Source organism: Nicotiana attenuata, unplaced genomic scaffold (genome assembly GCF_001879085.1).
Source record: "Nicotiana attenuata strain UT unplaced genomic scaffold, NIATTr2, whole genome shotgun sequence".
NCBI lineage: Eukaryota > Viridiplantae > Streptophyta > Magnoliopsida > Solanales > Solanaceae > Nicotiana > Nicotiana attenuata.
In genome coordinates, this window is record NW_017672665.1 from 113007 (window position 1) to 129407 (window position 16401).

Genomic DNA, 16401 nt, shown 5'->3' on the forward strand with positions numbered 1-16401 from the left:
TGTGATGTTAAAACAGGTTTTACTTCATGCTACTGTGTCTATGGTGATCACTAGGTGACCTGAGACTCCCTTCTTCTACTTTTGAATTGACTTCAATATTAAAGAAAAAACAGAAATATGCCAAGATAACTTTCCGGGATTGAAGGTTCTGAAGCATAGGGCAGCCTGTAGAACTATGAATTCTCCACTAATTGAGGTGCAGTTTCACTTTCTTCCCCTTCTATTCAATCATCTGCCGTTGGTGAGAAAGAACTGCTGAAAATTGTCTTTTTAGTGAAACAGTTTAAGGTGGTTGTTGAATTGCCTGGGGGTATCTTCAGTTGCAGATATCAGGAAATTTGTCTATTCTTTAATGTCAAAAGATTCCATTGTTCAATTACCACATGTTATTTTTTTTTTTGATGAAGTAAGGTATTTCATTAGAAAGGCATCAAGTAGATGCAATAGTTACAAAATCAGAAGACAAAAATACAGAAAAATAAGAGTTTGTAAGCCCCTTTAGGATGTGCTAAACTATAACTAAGGAGCTNATATATATATATATGGTAGTATAGTATACTATACTATATATAGAATGTTATGTATATATATATATATATATATAGTATTAAAAATCTGACCGTTGAAATTTTTTTTTTTAAAATTAGCCGTTGGAGCTCGTTAGGCCCGTTGGGCCCGGTTGAACCGGCCCAGGCCCACCTGCCGGTCCCGGGCTTAGCGGTCCCGGGCTCGTGGGCTCCTTGAAGTAGACCGGCCCGCCACGGGCCTTGCGCACCATTTGGGACCGGCCCACTGAGACCGGCCCACCAGGCCCGTTTGGCCCATTTGGACCGCGGTCCCGGTCCGGTCCCGGGCTGGGCCCGGCCCACAGTGCAGCATTAGCTCCTTTCTTTTTGGGGATCAGAGCGATGAAAGATGCATTACATGATCTCACCATGTAACACTGCTGGTGAAATTGGTTGAGCGCCCCCATCACCTCTGGCTTGATAAAGTCCCATGTCTTTTGAAAGAAGGCCATAGTAAATCCATCTGGACCAGGTGCTTTATCTGGAGCGCATGAGCTTTTTCTAACATCTCCCTGTCTTCACTTGATAATCTGCCAACATCATCAAAATTAGCACTGGGCCTCCAGGTTTCACTCTCAGTGTACAGGTTCTGGTAATAGTTCAAAATCTCTTCTTTGATCACATCCTTATCATCTGTTATTTCATTATCCACTTTGAGCTTGTCAATATTGTTGGTCCTCCTGTGTGAGTTTGCAATTGTTTGGAAGTATCTTGTGTTCCTGTCTCCTTCTTTAAGCCACAAGCATCTTGATTTTTGCCTCCATGAGATTTCTTCAGCTTTAGCCAATTCCATTAGCTCCACTTTCAGGTTCACTACCATTTGCTTCTCAGCTTGTGTTAGAGCTCTGTTTTCTGCTGTCTGATCTAAAATTGAGAGCTCCTCCAAGGCCTTGGTTCTTTTTGCTTCCACTTTGCCATAGACATCTCTGTTCCAGTTGCTTATGTCCTTTTTTAAATTTCTCAGTTTTTGTACTAGTATAAAATCTGGGCTGCCACTTATGACGTAACTCTGCCACCACTCCTTCACCATGTCAATGAAACCTTCTTGTTGCAGCCACATGTTTTCGAACTTGAAAAACAATAGTTTGTTGGAACGAAAATTGTTCTGATTTTCAAAACAAAACGGGTTTTGCTGTAAAAACAGTTTTCTTTTTGGAAAAAGAAAAAGAAAAAAACAAAGCCAATTCTCAGCACACACCCAGAAACCATTCTCACATACAAAATCTGAACACATTCTGGAAAAAAAAATGCAGAACAAAAACAAAAAGAAAATTGTTTTCTAATTCAAATTCATAGTAAATTTGCTGTTGGTTTCTAAGAGCTATTTAAAAAGTTCTGGTGTTTTAGTTAGCAGGCCTCAATGAGCTTTCCTCAACTTAACCCTACCAATTGGCCTAATTTAACTATCTTAGTTTCATTTTTGGTTAATTATGTCTAGTTTACTAGTTAGGTTTTTCCACAACACCAAATGCTTCTGTATTACTCCATTGGAGAAAAATTAGATTTTTATGGAAACTCATATATGCTCTTTCATCACCCAAACTGAAACCGGAGCATGGGACTTATTTGTCTTCTACAAGTACTTCCTCAATCTAAAAGGAAAGTTATTATTTGTGGAGTTTTTTTACTGCATTTTGTTGAAACATTTTTACATAGTTTTACTTATAATAGATTGTTATATAGTACGTTTATGTACTTCCTGGATATGTAAATTTACTCCAAAAAATTACAAAATTAAAAATTAGATGCATTGGACCTCGTGCTCAGAACCTTGCCATTCTTCTTGCGAGAGGAGTACTAAGTTTGTCAAAAAGATTAACGTTATCTCATGTTTTAATACAATTCAAGTTCAATAATTGAACTTCAACTCATATAATACTAATACTTGTCGCGAGTATGAGTATTGGGTTGGATGCTCTCAGCTTGTTCAGCTGATTCAGGTTAATCCAATTTGTCAAAATATTTGAAAGCACAAATCTATTGCCGAATCAGAAAATTTGGTTTTACTCAGTCTTTTGTGTCCAGTTTTTAATTCCGAGCATCTTGTTGGCGTGGCCCTTGTGGAGGATAAGATGCAAGAGGCGAGACTTAGATGGTTCGGGCATGTAGAGAGGAGAGGCACTGATACTCCGGTGAGGAGGTGTGAGAGGTTGGCGTTGGAGGGCCAACGGAGAGGTAGAGGCAAGCCGAGGAAGTATTGGGATGAAGTGATTAGGCGAGATATGGCGTTGCTCCAGCTAACTGAGGACATGACCATAGATAATAAGGTGTGGAGGTTGAGAATAAAGGTAGAGGGTTAGGTAGCCGATTGTTGTCCTTGTTTGTCGCAGTAGCTTTGATACAACTCTTAGTGTCTTTCGGGTACTTCTTTTTATCTCTAGATTGTTGTTATTACTTATTGCTGCCTTGTTTCGATTTTCTGTTTGCACTACTTAGTGTTAGTTTTATATTTTCGCTTTGGCTGTCAGATTGGTTTGCTTATTATTGCCCTTTCCCTTTTTCCTCCCTGAGCCGAGGGTCTTCCGGAAATCTCCTCTCTGTCAAAGGCAGGAATAAGGTCTACGTACACTCTACCCCTCCCCAAAATAAAAATAAAAAGGTAAAATGATCACTTATTGTGGATTTGAGGGAGTACAAAATAAAACTAGTAGAATACAAAGTAAGCAAACGTTAATGTGTGAAAAATACATGTATATAAGAAATATTACACATTATTTATAACTAGGTATTTAAACTATATTTTTCTTTAAGATAGAAGTATTAAATAATTATCAACATAATAGACCCCCCTCCCCCCCCCCTCCCGACCTTGACGACTTCTATTTAGTTCAAACTTGAAGTTTATGTTGGCTTAATTACCCCCCCCCCCCCCCCGAACTTAACAAATTTGATAGCCTCAAAGGCTTGGCAAATGATGCTACAGTACTATCAGGCACTGCGTACTGGAGAAGGAAGCCTAGAGACAAGGCATGGATGGTGTTACTTTCTTGAGTATAAGCCATGAGAATGAGAAGGAGCTTGAGAAACCTTTCAGGAAGAGGTGGTTAAACAAGTTGTTTTGTCATTGCTTAGGTAATGAGGCACCAAGGTTTGATGGTTTGCACTCTAACCCTAACATTCTTCAACATTGTAGGGAAATGGTTTTTACAAAATGATGTGTTGGAATGTATAGATATTTCCATTTTTGTGGATCATTTGGGATAAGTTTCAATTCATCATTTAATAGTTTTGATGCCCAAGAGAAGAGGGGCATCTGATATGGAGCATGTACAAAATCATGGCAAAAATAGTATGAATAAGGTATAGGATAGTAATGGATTAGCATCTTTTACTTAGAGTGCTTTTGTAGTGGAAGACAAATCTTGCATGCAAGTTTTATTTCTAATGAGACAGGGTACTCGAGGCTCAGAAGCGGATGATCATGGTTTACGTGCTAAGCAGATATGGGAAAGCTTATGACCACGTAAAAAGGAAGTTATTAAATAAATACTCCTGCAGAATGGGCTTTTGGCGACAAAAAGTTGATACATTATCACATATCCACCGTAAAGTTCTCCATAATGATTAAGGGGACTCCTATGGCTATTCCAGTAATAATAGAGGCATTAGACAAGGAAACTCGTCATCTCTGGCGATCGAGGGAATGAATGAAAAGATCCATATTTCACATCTTTTATTCCTAGATGATAAATTGATATTGTGCGAATTACACATAAGACATGTATGATCATTGTTCAAAAATATTAATATGGTTTCAGGTTAAACCAGACAATGTATAGATATAATGAATTGAGATTATATTCCCATAGGAGAAGCACAGACCATACAAGAATTAACATCATCATATGGATATAAGGTGGCTAATCTCCTGAGAACTTAATCTGATCCCACTTTCTGTCATTCATCTAATCCTCCATCTCAAACTAGTTGAGATAGGCTATTTGAATCCTCTATACTCTATCCACTCTACTTGAGCCCATTTATCTGACCCTACCTTAAGGTGGTGACCGGTGATGCGAAAAATTTAAAGGAGATTGGAGAATGAAAAAAGCAATATTTTTCCAATAGGGGTGTAAAAGCTCTAGTAGAAGCGACACTTTCAAGCCGGTAGTTCACAACTCATGTTACTGGTCACCATTTTGCTTCTATTAGCTTGAGTAAGAAATTAATAAGGGACTTTTTGTGGTGTGAAGCAACAGTAGAGAGGAGATATTTGCTGGTAGAATGCGACAAGGTCATGGCCTCAATTAGAGCAAAAGGTTTGGGAGTCAGTAAAAACCCATATAAGTGTGGCACACGCACCGTCACATGGATTTTTTGTCAATGTGGCCTTTTTTAGAATAAAATTTTTTTTTTAACCTTTTTAAATCCAATTATTATGATCATTTTTTTGGAGCCAAATCTCTAGAAAAAACTTTCAAACGTTATTTTGGCTACAGCTTTATTATTTTGGCTAAAGATAATGATATCCTAGTAGAGTTGTTTAAACAAATGACACTGTTATAATAAATAATCATTCCATGTAAAGAAGAAATAAAAAATATGCAGTTAGAACTCCATTATTTTGGCTAAAAAGGCAAAACATAAAATTCCCACCAAATGTCTAACGAATTTGACCCGAAAAGGAATTAATACATAGTTAAACAAATAGTCATTGCATGAGAAGAAGAAATACACAGTTTTTTTCACTCTTGAAAATACACCACTTGAACTCAATTACTTTTGTTAAAACATCTTTTTATTTGGCTAAAATAATGGAGTTCCAAAGATTTTGCTCGAAAAAAGAAGAGAAATACAATTGAGATAAAATATCCAAATGTATAGTAAGATGAAACATAGAGAAGCAAAGTTGGAACAAATAAATTATTGTATTTGATTATGTGGCAATTAATAGTTGAAAAATATCCCATTTGGAATCTGATTTTTTTATTTTTTTCTCCCTCTCACGCACAAACCGATAGTGTATTCACGCTCTTTGCCACATCTGTGTCAAGGGAGTTGAGGCTATCAGATTGCCAAGTTTAGGGGGAAATTAGGCTACCCTAAAGTTTAGGTGCGTATTGAATAAAAATCGTCACGTTGAGGGGGAGTCCCAATATATTCTGCCAAACTAATATTGTAAAGAATAATCGGTATCTTGACTATCTTTCAAATAAATAACATCTTAACTTAAAATAATCAATACAAATTTTAACTATGAAATTAAGTTTTTTACCCGCTCATATGAATATTATATGAAATATTTTATTTTTTGCACTTTTTAAATAACAAAAAGATATATATGAGTTTAGAAGGTATTTTTTCTTAATACATATTTATACTAAAATGAATGGAAAGCAAAGCTAGTAAAATACGAAATTGTTTTTAACAATTAAGAAAAATAAAGTATAAAACATGCGAAGTTGCAAAATTATATGGAAGCACACCATAAGCAATACGTTCGAAAGTTGAAAAATGAGAATAAGAGAAATGGAAAAAAGATAGTGTAAAAGATAACACTTAAATATTTGAAAAAAGAAAAATAAAAGAGAAATAGAAAAGCTATATAAGCTTATAATTACACGTAGTAATTACCACCAATTCTTACTTACCCCTTGAGAATTGGAGACTGTAATTGCAACCCCCACGTTACACTTAATTCCATGCAAACCGTGTAATTATTTGGCCAAACAAACATCTTAATTGTGTAATTGCACCAAATGGTGGCTTTTCAAAGAGGCTTTTATATACTTCGTAATATGCATTTACTGGTTTTACCTTAACACCCATATACATACTCCTATCCTTATCCCCGAATCCTAAAATTCAGGTGATGACGAACTTCTAGATCCATACTCATGTCAGGTGCCACACCTGTTCCGAGCAACATAGATGGGACTCATGCTTTTTCATAACTTCTCTCTTCACATACTTATCATGATTTAACAAGTGGCACAGCTTGAATAACATCACCTACAACATGACTTACATTTAGCTTATAAGTGAAAAAAATAGTTACTCACACGCAAGTCAGTCTTATCCGAGAAGCAATCAGTTTCTGTGCGAGGATAACTGATAAAACCATTTTGATATAGATCTTCTGCCACCTGTCAAAAACTCGAAAAGGAACAGAGGAAGTTAATCTAATAATCCCGATCCAGAAGCATGTCGAGCAATTAAACATATTCATCAGCAAATATTAAAGGGCATACCACATCAATGAGGCAAATAATGTAAAATTCTGAACACTAGACCAATCAACCCACTGACCGATAGAAAAACACCGGAAGAAGATACATAATACTCCTATCCTAGTTTATGTTATTCACTTTGCATCCTGGTCCCAAAATTCGTCTCGCTGCTGCTAGTATTAATTTTCTTGAGAACTTGTCAAGAACTCAGTACATTTAGCTATTCAAAATTTCAAAAAGTCTCACAAAACATTTTTCCATATAAACAAATTTTCAACTATCATTTTGTTCTATTTCAACAAAAATATACAATTCAAATTAAACTGTAAAATTCGCAAGTGGAACAACATCACATTAAGATGGGGACAAAGACAAAGGAAGTAGGACATTCGAAAACCATGAAAATACTAATGTCTTACCAACACCAATCATTCTGAGACCCATGAAGTAACACACCAGAAAAAAACTAAGAGAGTCAAATTAGTCTAGAAAAGTGTACCCGTCCAACTCCCCCGCGCTTGGGCAGATTGGGCTAGGAATACATTCATTGATGGGTCAATTTGGGCACACCAAACCCAAGGTGACTCATACAGAAGCTTCAGAGCAGCCCAACTTGACCCATAAGTAAACTTCGACAACAAATACAAAATGACATTTTATTTAATCGTTATGGATATTTCTGTCTTTATACTTTCACAATCTTTCTCTGTATAAAGGAAAAAAAGTGGTTTGATAACTAAACAAACTATTAACAAAACAAACAAATAAGTGGAAAAAATGGCTTTGATCCGAGCAGGTTCAACTATGACCCATAGTTTAGTCAAAACTGATATCACCCATCTTGCTCCACATAAAATTGGGGTCATAAATCATTTATTGACCCACCCTATTTTGACCCACCCCCTCCCCAAACTCGCCCCTTTGACACCCAAAACTAATAAATGTGGATAGCATAGTTCTAATGCATTAGAAATTATGGGTATTTAAAGAAAAATATCTAAATTCTGGATGAACATACAAGCTCAAATCATGATGCTAGAGAAGCACAAGTGGAGGCCATATTGTCTACAACAATGGAGGCTTATTGGGCTTACGAAAGTGCCAATGGATTTGGAGAATTGAGCCACGAATTTAAAATGCTTACACTAATTAGCCTTAGTCCAATTGAGGCCCAACAATCTCAAGAAATTGAAGAAGTCCAATAATCCATTCAAGATTAGGAATTATTTTCCTTAAAGAGTAGGATTTCTTAATTCTTGTTTAGTAAGGATTAGTTGGTATTTCATTCCTACTAGAATTCTTTTTTCTATTTTAGTTAGGATAGGTTTTCTCAGCCTTATTATTATTCTTTTTTTTATATAACCGTGGTCTCCGGTTCAACTTGCGCGCACCTTGACTAATTCCACGGGATACCTGCCACCTCCCACCAGCAACAGGTACCAGGTAACTCTATCCATCAAGACTTGGATACAACAACAACGACCCAATAAAATTCCACTAGTGGGGTCTGGGGAGGGTAGTGTGTATGCAGACCTTACCCCTACCCCGAGGGAGTAGAGAGGTTGTTTCCGAAAGACCCTCGGCTCAAGAAGACGAAGAGAGACAATATCAGTACCACCAATAGAAAACATAACATCATGAAAATGAAAAAGTAGATGCAAAGCAAAAGCGATAGACAGTACATGCACCCAACGCTATGAAAAACGAAAGAGTAGTAAGACACAACATTGCCACCAGCTGACTTCGACAAAAGCCCTACCAGACTAGCCTCACAAAGGTACGAAGTAAGGAAAGACTAAACTATCTCCTAACCTACAGCCCTAATACTCGACCTCCACAGCTTCTTCCTCTCCCTGTACTGTTCCACCAACCTCCTAATAAGGTGTATAGCTTCCGTAGTAGAACGACCCGGCATGAACCCGAACTGGTTGTCGGATATAGACATCATCCTCCTCACCCTCGCTTCAACCACCCTCTCCCGAACTTTCATGGTATGACTCAGTAATTTGATACCCCTATAATTGTTACAATTCTGGATATCACATTTGTTCTTATACAACAGAACCACCGTACTCCACCTCCACTCATCCGGCATCCTCTTCGTCCTAAAAATAACATTAAACAGCCCAGTCAGCCACTCCAAGCCTGCTCTACCCACACACTTCCAAAATTCAACTGGAATTTCGTCTGGCCCTATCGCTCTGCCCCTACTCATCTTACGCATAACTCCCACGACCTCCTCTACCTCGATGCGCCTGCAGTGCCCAAAGTCACATTGACTCTCGGAATGCTCCAGTTCACCTAGCACAATATCCCGATCCCCTTCTTCATTCAGAAGTTCATGAAAGCAAGTCTGCCATCTCCTCTTAATCTGGGCATCTTCCATCAATACTCTACCATCATCGTCCTTGATGCATCTCACTTGGTCCAAATCCCGAGCCTTCCTCTCTCTCGTCTTGGCCAGCCGGAATAACTTCTTCTCTGCGCCTTTTTCCCCAGTTCCTCGTCATACGGCCATAGACCGCAGTCTTAACCTCCATGAATGCCAACTTAGCTTCCTTTCTAGCTACATTATACCACTCCATGCACGCTCTCCTCTCCTCCTCACGTGTGCTCCCTACTAACTTCAGGTATGCCACCTTCTTCGCTTCCACTTTACCTTGGACCATTTCATTCCACCACCAGTCTCCTCTGTTCCCGCCAGAGAAGCCCGTCGAGAACCCTAATACCTCTCTCGCAACTTCCCTTATACAGTCTATTGTCGACGACCACATAATGCTCATGTCACCACTATTCCTCCAGGCTCCAATAGCCGATAACCGCCCCTCCAACTCCTAGGCTTTATCCTTAGTCAAGGCACCCTACCTGATTCTCGGTCGTCTTCGGCTAGACCTTTTCCCTCTCTTTAACATAATACTAACGTCCATCACCAAGAGCCTATGTTGCGTCGCGAATATCTCACCCGGAATAATCATACAATGTTTGCACAACCCTCTGTCACACCTCCTGAGGAGGAGATAGTCAATCTGAGTCTTCGCCACTACGTTTTGAAAAGTAACCAAATGTTCCTCCCTCTTCGGAAAGCTAGAGTTCACAATCACCAACCCAAAAGCCTTAGCAAAGTCCAACAGCGAAGTACCTCCTCCATTCCTCTCCCCAAAACCTAAGCTCTATGTACCTCGCCATAGCCGCCTACAGTCGGCCCAATATGACCATTGAAATCCCCTTCTATGAAAAGCCTCTCCGTAAGCGGGAGCTGGCGCACGATCTCATCTAACCCCTCTTAGAATCGTCGTTTAACATCCTCATCTAGGCCCGTATGCGGCGCGTAAGTGCTAACGATGTTTAGGGTGCACTCTCCAACCACCAACTTAATAGTTATCAATCTATTATTCACCCGTCTAACCTCAACCACCGACTCCCTAAGTTCCCCATCCACCAAGATACCCACTCCATTCTTACCCTTCCGGACTCCGGAGTACCAATGCTTATACCGTCCGCATCCCTCGCCCTCGACCCTACCCACCTAGTATCCTGGACACATGCTATATTGACCATCCTCTTCCGGAGGATCTTTGCCAACTCTATAGACTTACTCGTCAATGTACCTACGTTCCATGACCCAATTCTCAACTATAGGCACCCTTGTTCCCCTTACCTCCCTTGCCGCCATTCCTATCCCCTAGCCCCTGCCCCACCTCCCGCCCCACCCCCCTCTCCCGATCAAGACTTGGATAGATGGGAGAAAATCGCCTAGTATTTTTTGTCTCTCCTGGGATTTGAACATGAGACCTTATGGTTCTCACCCATTTCATTGACCACCACTAGGCCACACCCTTGGGTGCTAGCTTTATTCTTATTCTAGTTTAATTAGGATTAATTATCCTAAACATTATCAATTTTACTCATTGTAAAGCCGATTTAAAGGGCTCAATATGCTAAAAATAAACATTGGTGATTAGTTTTTTAAGGCACTTGCTTCAAAAACGTGATTTCTCTTTTGTTTATTTCTTCTTCCTTTATTCAACGTTTCTTGCAATCTTGCGGGACTGAAGAACGTGTGGGTAAGGTTCTTTTCATCTTAAATTCTTCAGACGTGAGTTTGAAGAACGCTTTCGCTAGTCTTGTGAAAAACTTTAGCAGGTTGGTTTTGTTTTCTCTCTTCTTTGTGCTTGAGAGGTGCAAAACCTTGAAAGAACATCAATGGTATCAAAGCACTAGTTCTAGGTCAGAATTCTTAAATTATTATCTTGTTCATCATGTCGCTAGACAAGAAAATAACAAACTTGGAATCATTTTCAACTGATGAACAACTTCAAATTGAAAGATTAAGAAGTAAAACCCTTGAACGAGATAAAGAAATTAAAGTGCGACTAGATGGCTTTAAGAAATTAATGCAAAATTGGTTGAAGGTTTGGCGATTCAAAATCAGCTCCCAAATCCGCCACAACGCCTACAACCTCCACTACCACCAAGACATAATATACCAGTGCCACCACTACGTCTTCCACTTCAAGATCCACCAATTCAACCGCGTAAAGCATGACATATTGAGCAAGCGGAAGAAGCTATAGCTAACCAAGGCATAAGAGTACTGAGGCGCCATGCTTACTATGATAAAAACTCAAATTCGGAATACTCAGATGATCAAGGTAGTGAAGAGTACGACCCTGACGAAGTTCGGTATCAACATGATAGAAGGAGACATCATAGAAAGCCACACAACAATTATCGAGAGAGGTATCAGCGTGATGATATTAAGCTTGAAAATCTAAAGTTTGATGGCAAATCTCAAGGCGATGAATTCATTGATTGGCTTGTAAATATTAAGTTGTGTTTGATTATAAAGAATATTCTGATGAGAAGAATGTCAAACTTGTAGCTATAAAGCTTAGAGGTTATGCATTACTATGGGGGGAAGCCCTCAAAAGGGAGCAAGAGCCTGAAGGAAAACAAATTTGCACTTTGGAGAGAATGAAAAGAGAATTGCGTAAACAGTTCTTGCAAGAGACATATGAAGAAAATTCTTACTTGAAGTTCATTCTTTTAGATAAGGAACTTTATCCGTGGATGAGTACACAAGAGAATTTAAATATCTTAGACTCTAGTGACATTAAAGAAAAACCAGCCCGCCTAATTGCTCAATATTTGGCTGGACTAAATAAGCCTATTGCGAATGTGATTCAGTTGCAGCCCCATTGGACCTTTGGAGATGTTGTCAAACTAGCCAAGGTCGTAGAGACACAACATAGGGAAGTCAAAGCCACATTTTCATCAACTACCATCAAAAAGCCGAACACTTTCAACCATGGGAGTACTAGTTTGAGATCTCCAAAGCCACAATCATCTATAACAAAACCAAGTGTCCAGAAAGTTGAAGAGAAGCCCATGGCTTAAGAAGCTATTTTTAAAAAGAGATGCCATAAATGTGGATGACTTGGGCATATACAAGCTGATTGTCCTAACAAAAAGGCATTCATTATCCTTGAGTTTAACAGCAACAAAGTCCATGACCTTGGGATATGAAGCTTCATCTGCAAAGCCTCAAATAAAGAACTTAGTGCTTGAAGCTGATTATAATCACCTAATATAACGGTTGTGTAAATTTTATACCTTAGGTTACCTATATTAATTGCAGGCCTCAATTCTACAAAGAAACCAAAGAGGCAAATAAAAGAAAAGGAAAACTAACAATATTTCCATAACAAGGAAATTAAAGAAAAAAATATGTGCAAAACAGCAAAAGAGAGATTTCCAGTAAAAAAACTTTTGAACAATGCCAACCTTCATTGTCTGCTCGGAACTCATACGGAAGTATCTGGATGCACGCTTTTCAAGCTCGATTGTACTTAATGGATGAGGGGGGTATTTGAGTTTCTCCTGCTGTTTAACTTTGGACACCTTCCCAAATCAACATAATCAATTAAGCTTCGCAACCTCAATTTCTGGTCTATAAAAAGGTTTAGCTATGAGAATTGGCTTTTTAGAGCTCACTGTTGCAGTGGGTTCCTGGATGCACATCTCATAAATTGTTACTGCACATGTGTAATCAAACAGATGACCACGCCTGCCAAGTCAAAATTAGTATAGGTACTTTGATCTTCTATTTCAGAAATAATCTTATGATGGAACCAAGTGCAACATTACATCCAGTTAAACGTAGCACTGCCTTCATCGAAATTGTGAGTACAATTGATTGTCCAAAACTCTTCAGGCTCATGTGCTTGTATTTCCCAATAACGCTCCACAACAAAGCCAAGTGTAGGGAACTGCAGCAAATACGATGTGCACTGCAAAATTTTACACCTCACACAGTAAAACAAAATCCACCTAGTAAAAATGTTATACTATCTGTTACCTGGCAGGGACCATAGCTTAAGACAAGATTTCTATCATCAGTTGCAAAATCAAGGACAAATGCATCTCTCAGAAGCATTGTCTGAAATCTTGTAAAAGAAGCTCCAATACGAAGATCTATCTCCTGCAAATTCAAATAGAAAAATACAGTATGAGAAACAAAGAACTATATTAGAGCATTCTGTCATACTTGACCAACCAGTAATAAAGATTCCGCCAGTAAAATATAATGGTTATCACTTAATTTATTATTTAAAAAGGTTATTGCAATTTTATTGCCAACAGGAAGATGATGGTCAAGCTCTAGTTGGCTGTCTCGGACCTAAGGAAGCTTTTCACTGTCTTAAAATAGAATGACTTGAGGAACGGAACTCACTTGCCGAACATCTACAGCATCAGAAAATAACTGATTTGGCTGAACAAGGGTCTGCACTGATTGGTGAATTTCCCTGGTGATCTCAGAAGTATTTTTCAGAAAGCAAAATGACAATTCATGAGTAGCACGTAAAACCTTAATATGGAACACAAGATGTCAGGTAGCTGGCAGAACCTGTCAATTAAGGCAGAGAAACGAGCTCTCCACACATTAAGGTTACGATTCGCTTGTCTACATACTTCCAACACTTCAAATGCAATATTTTCTCCTTCTCTATCACAATCAAGCCACAATATAATCCACTGACATCTTCTGGCTTCTTCCTCCAGTGTCCTTTTGATATCCAATTTATCCTACAAATGACCAGAATATATTATAGCCCATATTTTCATATTCTTTTACAAATGACGTCTCAATTTCAATCACAACAATGTTGCGATAAACCAAAGGAGAAAAACATTTATATTTTTCTCACTTTACAACATGGCAAGAGGGAGGAAACAAATACACCAGTATTTGACATGAATACAAAATATTGAAACATTTTAATCTGGGGACACATAATTTGCATCTACAACTTCCCTTTGGGATGCGGGGGGAGGACATTTGGGAGGTTACGCCATTGTGTATATTTTGGATAGGCAGGACTAGAAGAATACTTGAAGGGAAAGAAGCGGAAGATTAGAAATACCAACTCTGCATCTAGAAGAAATACAAATTCTTTTCCAACAAAAAGAAACTGTAGGGGAGGAGATGAAAGACGGTACCTGAGGGACATACTTGCGAACAGGGGCATCGTAGAGGTGGAGGGGGTCACAGGAGTGCCATTTGCGGAAACGATCGTCAAACTCAAGCTCCATGAGGTGGCCGGTGACAGAGGTAAAGAGCATCTGGCAAGGCTGGTTCCGAATGGTGTAGTTGAACTCGAAGATTTTGTTGTACCTGGAACGTCCGTCTCTCACTCTCATCCCACCTCCTTGATTCCTCGATAGTATCCCCGACACTGCCTTCGCCACCGATGGCTTTTCTGCCACGTTCAGCACCCTTATCACCCGCCCTCCGCCTCCGCTTCCACCGCCCGCCATTCCGCCGCTGCTTAATAGTAGGATTTTCCCGGCTTAACTTAAAGCTGTGCAGCCAAACCTCATTTTATTCGTTTTCCGGAAAATGGCTAAAGATGGGGAGAAATTAAAAAATAGACAGATTTAGCATTGGTTGTCGAAAAATAGCTAAGTTTCAAAAGTCATCGAAATTTAGCCACTTTAAATCTGAGCTTATCGAAATTTAGCCACTTTAAATCTGAGCTTTTAGAAGGGTAGGCATTCCCGTCCGCCCTTACACAGGGCCCCCAAGAAAGGCCACTTTAAATCTGAGCGAAAATACTATTCAAAATCCAGAAAAATACGGGAGTTCAAGCATACTTATGCTGGAACTCCCGCAAATTTTACGGGAGTTCAAGCATAATTATGCTGGAACTCCCGCAAATTTTACGGGAGTTCCAGCAAGTATAATTGTCCGGTATAATATACTGGAGTTTGGAGCATTGGTGCTCCAGTCTCCCGCAAATTTTACAGGAGTTAGCAAAGTATATCGGTCCAGCATAATATGCTGGAGTTCGTACACAAATGCACCAGAACTCCCGTATATTATACTGGACCGGTCCCTGTTGAAGCAAAATAGTGGCTATTTTTCATTGACTTGATAAACGCTGGCTATTTTTCATTTGACCAGTGTGAAAACTGGCTATACCATGATATTTTAACCTAAAAATGCCCCAACCTAGAGCCTGTTTGGATGGGCTTTTATTAACTTGTGAAAGTGTTTCGCAACCAAAAAAGAGCTTAAAAAAAGTTAAAATCTGCTTAAAAAAAGCTAAAAGCATTAAGAGGGTGTTTGGATGGGTTTAAAAGCTGGTCAAACCAGCTTTTAAGCACTTTTTTATGGGATGGAGTGTTTGGATAAAAAAAAAAAGCTGCTTAAAAAAAGCAAAAAAGTGCTTAAAAAAAGCTAAAAGCAAGAAGTTGGTCTACCCCAACTTTTTTTATTTTGGCTTAAAAGCCATTTTGGTTTGACCAGCGAAATTACCCTCCTGTCCCTTATAACTTTTTATAATAGCAAAATTGCCCCCGGTAAAAGAAACCCTAAATCATCGTGTTTCTCATATTTTCTTTAGTTGAACTTTGAAGACTGCCTCTCCTTTCATCTTCATCATCTCTCCTTCATCTTTAAGGAAGCTCTTTCTTTGAACAAGATTATCCAATAGCCATCTCACAAAATTATCGTTTGACCAGCGAAATTATCGTTGTAAGTTCTTCTCGATCCTTAATTGTATATTTTTGTTTGAATTGGAAAATTTTACTGATTTGATTATACATGTTGTCGAGCAGTATTTACATCGCACAGTAATCATCACCTATCAGCTTCAATCACGCTCCCTTATGGATGAAAAAAGATTTGTGCTCTTAGAAATTTTGTTTCACATAAGTTGATTTCAAACAGACTTTATTCATAATTTTATTTTTCTTGGTTTCTTGTTAATTGATCTGTGCTCTTAGAAATGGGTGCAGAAATTACAAGTCAACAATACTTGCTTTGTAAAGTTATAAAGAAGAATAATCTTCGACAGCAGAAAAAATATAAAACCAAAAGAAACATACCAAAACCATGGCCTGGCTTTCGGTTGCATATTTCACAGTGCCATACATCCTGAAAATTATATGATAGTGATTACTTTAATTTTCTATACAAGGAAAAAGTTGGTCTGCTTTTCGACCTGGCACATGATCCTTACTTTGTATAAACAATTACAACACAAACTTAACTTCTAGATGGTACAGAACACATTCTTAGTTACATAAACCAACTTATTCATTATGCAATATTCCTAATGCTTGATCTGAGTTAACATACAAAAGTACTGGTATTACTATTT

The 16401-nt window shown here is 38.6% G+C and overlaps 1 protein-coding gene across 1 annotated transcript; it reads right to left on the reverse strand.

Moving 5' to 3' along the window:
• Positions 1-892: 892 nt before the first annotated feature.
• Positions 893-14612, reverse strand: LOC109214031 (DNA topoisomerase 3-alpha-like). The gene is made up of 9 exons (XM_019377900.1): positions 14237-14612; positions 13644-13822; positions 13470-13542; positions 13095-13217; positions 12884-13005; positions 12731-12803; positions 12521-12637; positions 6569-6652; positions 893-1671 (listed from the first exon to the last, which is right to left on the reverse strand). The coding sequence occupies exons 1-9, from the start codon at positions 14552-14554 to the stop codon at positions 973-975; spliced, it is 1788 nt and encodes a 595-aa protein (XP_019233445.1). The 5' UTR covers positions 14555-14612; the 3' UTR covers positions 893-972.
• Positions 14613-16401: the final 1789 nt, after the last annotated feature.